This window comes from Triticum aestivum, chromosome 5D (assembly GCF_018294505.1).
Source record: "Triticum aestivum cultivar Chinese Spring chromosome 5D, IWGSC CS RefSeq v2.1, whole genome shotgun sequence".
Lineage (NCBI taxonomy): Eukaryota > Viridiplantae > Streptophyta > Magnoliopsida > Poales > Poaceae > Triticum > Triticum aestivum.
In genome coordinates, this window is record NC_057808.1 from 317,399,143 (window position 1) to 317,406,455 (window position 7,313).

General features: G+C 44.8%; 1 protein-coding gene across 1 annotated transcript; it reads left to right on the forward strand.

Annotated features, from left to right (window-relative positions):
* The first annotated feature begins 458 nt into the window (after nt 1-458).
* Nucleotides 459-3,793, forward strand: LOC123121440 (chromatin remodeling protein EBS). Its single transcript, XM_044541407.1, has 5 exons — nt 459-693; nt 779-1,121; nt 1,225-1,293; nt 2,617-2,755; nt 3,363-3,793. Exons 1-5 carry the CDS (start codon nt 621-623, stop codon nt 3,387-3,389), a joined length of 651 nt encoding a protein of 216 aa, XP_044397342.1. The 5' UTR covers nt 459-620; the 3' UTR covers nt 3,390-3,793.
* The last annotated feature ends 3,520 nt before the right edge of the window (nt 3,794-7,313 follow it).

Here is a 7,313-nt window from a genome sequence, read left to right on the forward strand (position 1 = left end):
GTGGGCTCCGCCTTTCTTTTGGGTTGGCCAGGCGGATAAAAAAGGACGTTTCTCGTGTTCGAACTTCCGCAAAGTCCCCCACGTTTGTCTTCGGCTTGCGGGAGAATTCGCATCCGGACCACGCCGCGGACCGATACAGGACCTCACTAGATGACTTCCACGGTTCGGACAGGTCCGAATGCACGCGGGAAATTTGCGGGTCGGCGGGAGATGCCCTTAGTGGCCACCCACAAACCTCACGTGAGGGTCACGCGTGGACTAAACGCGACACACGGTGTGACTAGAACTACGGCGAGAAAAATAGTCCGTCTTTCGTGGAGTGCTCTGTCCATGGTTTCGAGAAATGGGAAAGGCAAAATTCACAGTCCAAATGACGGAGAAGACGCCAAAACAAACCTGCTCCAATCGGACGGCGGAGGATGCCAGGACGCCACTTGGATTCAAACCTCCATTTCACATTTTCACTGCTCCCCCACGAAATCCCGAGACTACCCCTGCCCTCCCGGGTCTCCTCCTCCCTGGGCGGAACGGAGCTGTGGCCAACCACACCCCTCCCCCCCTTCCCGTCCTTCCCCCAGCTCAGCTTCCTAGGGTTTCCTCCCGATCCAACCCCGACCTCCATGGCCAAGACCAAGCAGGGCAAGAGGGACATCGACTCCTACACCATCAGGGGCACCACCAAGGTCGTCCGAGGTACGTGCTCTCCTTGATGCTGCTGCATCGCCATTTGTGCCGAGATTTGGTCTTTGTTTGACGACCCTGCTTTCCTGATGCGAAGTCGGGGACTGCGTGCTGATGCGGCCGTCGGACACGGACAACGCGCCCTACGTGGCCCGGGTGGAGAGCCTGGAGTCGGACGGTCGGGGGAGCGTGCGGGTGCGGGTCCGCTGGTACTACCGGCCGGAGGAGTCCAAGGGCGGCCGCCGGCAGTTCCACGGGGCCAAAGAGCTCTTCCTCTCCGACCACTTCGACACGCAGAGCGCACACACCATCGAGGGCAAGTGCATCGTTCACTCCTTCAAGAACTACACCAAGCTCGACAACGTCGGCCCGGAAGACTTCTTCTGCCGATTCGAGTACAAGGCGGCCACCGGAGCGTTCACTCCCGACCGTGTCGCCGTGTATGTGCTGCGTGCCCTGCCTTCCGCTAGCTGTCGCTCGATTTGCAATGCATTGTGGGGCTGGCTGTCGTATGGTGGTCTCATTTGGGATTTTTGTGTTTAGGTACTGTAAGTGCGAGATGCCGTACAACCCAGATGACCTCATGGTGCAATGCGAGGGATGCAAAGACTGGTAAATCTCTGAGAAAAAATGAATTCTTCTTGTCAGAGTTTACGCAGATGATGTTGTCGGTTTGGTGGTTATATGGCCAAGAGATAGCATCAGCAACTAGCTGCCTTGCATTCACATGCTGCATTCAGCTTATCCAGCTTATATCTTATTTTTTTGCCGTGCATCACGAATTAGTTTACCTTGCGTTTGGGTATTTTCATTGGAAAGCCAAGTTAAATTGTGGTATGACATCTTTTGGTTAGGACTGAAGATAGTCAAGTGCAATTGATGAACTTCTAAGGTTTCTTACAGCCTGATGCTCCACATTCTCATGCTTTGCAGTTCTCAAAGATATGTAGTTTACACTGATGTCACATTCATAGTTTTCATAAGATATATGATTCAATAGAACAATTTTGTCTCATGTCTGTGAAAGGGCCTTCTCTCTTAGAAAATTCAGCAATCTCTTTGTTCTGTGTCTCATGCTCTGTTTCAGCATGTGCATTGTGCTTTTGCTTGGTTGTTTGAGAAATAGCTGCCTTGAAAGTATTGAGCTGGCTCTGATATGGTGATGCCATCTCCCTGTGGAATACTTGGGAATTGCATATTGGATGTTTCTTTGGTGTTCATGCATACTTTGACCTTTTTCCAACTTCGAAAGTTGTTTGAACTACATAAGTACGTAAGTGTTTTGGACATACCATGTCAGAGTTTGGAAATCAGTATTTCACACAAGCACAGCATTCATTGTTTTGATTTTTAGAGCTATCCTTATTTTCAATCGTAAAAATGATTATATCTGCGGTTAAAGCATTGCATCTCATCCTTATATTTGTTGCAAGGAGCACCTTACCTACAGAAGTACAGAGTATCATCTCAAGGAACACAGTGTTGCATATTTATTAATCTATAAAGATGCAACACAAAAGAGATGTTTGTTGTTTATTACTTCAGAAAAAGATGCAAAGAACAGAACATATGTTTGTCCTTTCCTTCTAGTTTCTGACTTAAAGGTTGCCTGTTTTGGATTAATAATTCCTTGCCTCCTATAAGAGTATTTGCTACAACTAGTTTCGCATTGCAGTTCTCTCTTATCTGACCACCAATCATGTTAAATGTCTCTTAACACTTCTCTCCTACTTTCTATATATAGGCATGGCATGTGCCCTTTATATTTGCATACAGAACATTCAGCAACAAATCGGTACTCCCTCCGTTCCATAATAAGTGTCGTGGTTTTAGTTCAAACGGAGGGAGTATTTAGTACTGTGCTGCTTCGTTTCTGCTACTGTTGACCTTCTTTATTCACATGCTTATTCAGTATGTACCTTTGAACATGTGCAGGTTCCATCCAACCTGTATGGGAATGACCATTGAGCAGGCCAAAAAGTTAGATACTTTTCTGTGCGCGGATTGTGCTAAAGAAAATGGTGCAAAGAGACCTTCAAATTCATACCCGAGTTCACCAAGTTCTGATTCTAAGGTCAGTGATTTTTTGTTCCTTTTTCTTGACAGTATTGTTTATTAATTTTCTGCTTGTAGGTAACTTTATGCCTTTATCTTATTGAATTTAATTTCAAGAATTTCATTTCCAAAAGTTGGTGGTTCTTGCCCTTGTTCCTTCAATATTCCTAGGAAAATGTTTGGTGTTTGACTAAACAAGTACTCATGTATAGTTAAAATTTGCTGTCATGAGTTCTTTGAGTTCATGCATGTGTATAGTACTTTGTCAAGAACCTTATTATATTGTGTTTGCAGAACATTAGTTAGTTCCTTGCCAAGCAGCCTTACATATGCTGGCAATCTTAAATAGGCTGTTATGGTAAGAATAATTGTTCTTTGGTTAGCAAAACAAGTTAGGACCTTAAAGTGACATTCTGATATTATTTTGGAATAATTGAATGCACTAAGCTGCTATCAGCAGTGATTAGGATCTTCTTTGTTATTGTCACCCATTAGCATGATCTCAGTTCATGTATTTCATGGTGAAGATGAGCTTAATATAAGATATAGCTTTTTTTTAGTAAAAGATATAGCTTATTCAGCACATTATTTTCTATCCCTCTTTAATTTTGGCCCATCAACTGCAGGTTGAGCCGAAAAGGCGGAAGAGGTAATCGCTTCAACAAAAACCATCCCCGGTGAGGAGATGCACTGTTTATGGCGTCAGCCCCTCCATTGCTGGTGCAGAAAAAAACGTGGCGTTGTACAGTGCATGAGATGAGCTAGGCTATTTAACTGTAGGATTGAAATTATGTTTGCTGCTGTATCGGGAGCGTTTCCTGCAATCTAGGTATCGGCGAGAAGGAAATCGGGAATTGTACTGTCATTTGCTCTTGTCAAAGTAGCCCTTGTGTGTGAATTAACTTGTTCCCTGCAGGAAACGGAAACGTTTCCTGTGTGAATGGATGATGAGCTCGACTGTTGTAGTTTCATAATTTAGATGTGTCAGAGTCTTATGAACTGGTGACCATGACGGCATGTTTATGTTGTTTCAATAATTCTGCAATAATCCGTGCTACATACTTTTGTAGGGATTGTTTATTCCCAAGTTGCCTGAAATTATATTAAATTTTAATAGCCTTCATAAATCGTTAGATCAACATCTAAATCATCATCGTAGATGCCCCATTTCATGTACTCCCTCTATCCATATATACCGGGTCTAGTGTGTTTTTTGAGACTAACCTATTACGTTTTTCAAGACTAACTTTGACCACATGTTAGAGACATGCAAGTTACATAGAGCATACAGTCAAATTCATACGTGAAAGGAGCTTCTAATGATATAATTTTCACATTATACATCTCATATACTATTATTAATCTTATCAATAGTCAAAGGGCAGTCTCGAAAAATGGATAAGACCCTATATATATATGGATGGAGGGAGTATAACATACAAGTGAAATTGCACACATTCAACATTAAACTTTGTGGATCGGAATTGTGTGCGTAGTTTTCTATGAGGGAAGGAACTACTACGATTCATGTACACACATAGTTCTGGGTTACTGAATAGAATTGCAAGTAGAAGAGTGTCGGTGTGATGAGTTTTTGCTATTATGCGAGGGTGAAGAAGATAGTATGCGCACAAGAGAGGTGACATCATGTTATATATGAAGTCTCAATATGGCCAACAAATATATAATCGGGATTTACCCGTGGGAACCTCGGTCTAAGATCACCCACATTGATAAAATATCCAAGCCGTTTACAGGAATTTTGAAGAAATTTTATAAAAAAAATTCCTTTGAAGCCATTTAGTTTGTAGGGATATATTCCTATTCCTACGTACGACATGAACCAATCTTCATGTTTCAAAGAAAAAAAATTAGCCTAGACCCAATGAAAAAGTTGCTATCCTATGAATCAAATGGTATCTCTTTTTTTAAGGATTTGACATGCGTGTCATCTCATTTCCTATGATTTTTCAATTCTCATTATATTTCTATCATATGAACGAAAGGACACCTTAAAAGTTATTAAAAGAAGTCAAACAATTCTTAAACTATTTTGGAATAAACATGATCTAGTGTTATACTCACATATAAAGTTTCGTGAAGAAATGACTTGCGTGGTTTTCTGTGCCAATTTTTTTTGGTTCTATGTACAAGTTACTATTCAAGTATTTTGAAGTTGCAATTTTGTTTATTTCTCATACAGGAACACAAAAGTCATTTCTCCCAGCAAACTTCATACGAGTAGAACACTCGACCATGTTCACCACAAAAAAGTTCCAGAATTGTTTATTTTTTAAAAAGTTTTTAGAGGTTAGAATGCTTTAGTAGTGCGCCTAGAACAATATGTCTCAAAAATGTGTGTTCCATATGCGATATTGCAATAAAGAAGCAATATTACATTTATATCATAAAGCTCATCAAACAAGTTGATAATCTCATGGGTAACTCTGTAGCTATTTTCTTCATCCTTGAGGCATAGCAAACCGAAAAGACAACAAATATAGGTACTAAATAAAACCATTACCTTGTGTATAACTGTAATGATACCATCATAGGTTCTAAATTTGGGTGCTTCGTCAGGTATAACTGCAGTGAATGACGGGCTCTGGTACGACACAATGGCAACCGACAAGATCCAACTTTGCAACACACGTATTATCATCTCGGAAAAAAAATCATCATTCAAGTTTAGGAAGGCAATATCAATAAGATAAAATAAATATATAATTTACTAACATAAGTGGGGCGATAGAGATGTTTAACAATGTTGTAATACAAAAAGTATTACTTGGACTGAAAATCTAATTGACATATTGGTTATCAATCAAGAGTGAACCGACTATGTTCGAAGGAAGTCTAAACCCGGTACTTTTGACCAAACCATGCAGGACTTGTGGAATGTTGGCTACACATTCGTTAGCAAATGTACCGACACCTGATTTTGTAGGTCGTAATCATCTTACACATGCATTATATCTGACCATCATGAAGGGCTCATATCTAAAAGTACACATGAATAGTGAATGTACACACCAGGATAACAGGTAGTCCGTATTTGTTATCATGCCACATACGCATTGTAACGCCCGAATAATTATGCTACAGTAATCTCATGCTAATGGTGCCACGTTACCACTGTTACTGTTGCTAATCTTCGCTTGATCCAAATCGCAATCCAAATTCAAGTTCAAACTAAAGTCTAAAATTCAAATTCTCAAACATGCAAACTAAAATGTTCAAAGGGTGGAAAACAATTTCTGGATATTTGTCATGTTGGAACCAATCTCTTTTGAATTCTCAAAATGCCCCTGGGAATTAATTTTTGGTCCAGCAGCATTTCATTTGGCCTTTTCAGTTTCTAAAAATGGTTAGGCAACTCCTTTTGGCCTCAAACTTTTTGTGTCTCTTAGAAATAATGTGCTTGATCTATGTGACAAATCTCATCTCAAGCAAAACTCATTTAGTTTTACAATTAAATAGAAAACAGTAATAAATAAATAAAAAGTTAAAAAGAAAACCCCAGGCCAACTGGGCCATCCGGCCCCTAACCCCCTGGGCTGGCCACAACCGGCCCACCCGCCCCTGCACCCACCGCCCCTGTTCCACCGACCGCGTCGCTACAGGGGAAGGGTCGCCCCCGACCACCTCGTCGACGCCGTCGGGGAGAGGATAAGGACTCCCCCCGTACCCTCGATTCGTCTCCTGCTCCCAGATCCACCTTGCCTCCTTCCCTCCCCCCTCTCGCCAGATCCGCTCCGCCGCGGCGCCCTGTTGCCGTTGACACCGCGCCCGTGGACGCCCGAAGCCGCTGCGCCCGACGCGCTGCCGTCGCCGTCGCCTTCGTCGTCCGCGTGCTCCTCGACGACCCCGAGCCCCGCTAGCATGTCCAAAGGGACCGCCGTACTCCGCGGCCCCGTCTACACCACCACGGCGGCGCCGAGGACCTCCAAGACGACGCCCGCTCCCTCTTCTTCATGGGGTCACCGCCGTCGTCCATCATCGTTGTCGCACCGCTGCTGCTACTAATCCGTCACCGGCCCCCTGTGCGCCCTCACTGTGAGCTCTCCTTCCCCTCCGTTTCCCTCTGACGTGTCGTAGCCGCTTACCGCGCCGTCCCCACCATTGCCGAAGCTTTCCCCCCGCGTAGCTCGTCCATGGTCGTGCTCCGGCGACCGTTCGTTTACTCCAGCGAGTCTGCTCGCTTCCCCGCAAGACGTAGAGCCTCTACAGCCCCTTAGTTTGTCCTCGCGCGCGCAGTAACTACGAGGCCGTGCTCACCGAGCTCTTGGCCGCCATCGCGCCCGACGCCCGCACATGCACCCGCCGCTGCTTCTGCTCGCGTCGGCGCCCGCTGCCCTGCTCCGCATCACCGCTGCTCGCCTGCTGCGTCCGCGCTCCCATAGCCGTTCGCCACGCACGCTTCCCTCCCCGCGCCCGCCGAAGGCCGCTGCAGTTCGCCTCACCGGCACGCGTGCCCCGCCTTCCTCCCTTGCACGCGTCTGCACACTCTCCTTCTCCTCGTACACGTCCCACGCTGCCTGCACGTGTGCTCGCCACCCCGTGCCTGCTCCGTCGCT

What these genes read in the sequence shown, in the direction of transcription:
- LOC123121440 (XM_044541407.1), top strand. Translation starts at nt 621, where the DNA reads ATGGCCAAGACCAAGCAGGGCAAGAGGGACATCGACTCCTACACCATC. An exon ending in TGCGAGGGATGCAAAGACTG is followed by an intron (nt 1,294 to 2,616) that starts GTAAATCTCTGA and finishes GAACATGTGCAG; the next exon opens with GTTCCATCCAACCTGTATGG. An exon ending in CACCAAGTTCTGATTCTAAG is followed by an intron (nt 2,756 to 3,362) that starts GTCAGTGATTTT and finishes CATCAACTGCAG; the next exon opens with GTTGAGCCGAAAAGGCGGAA.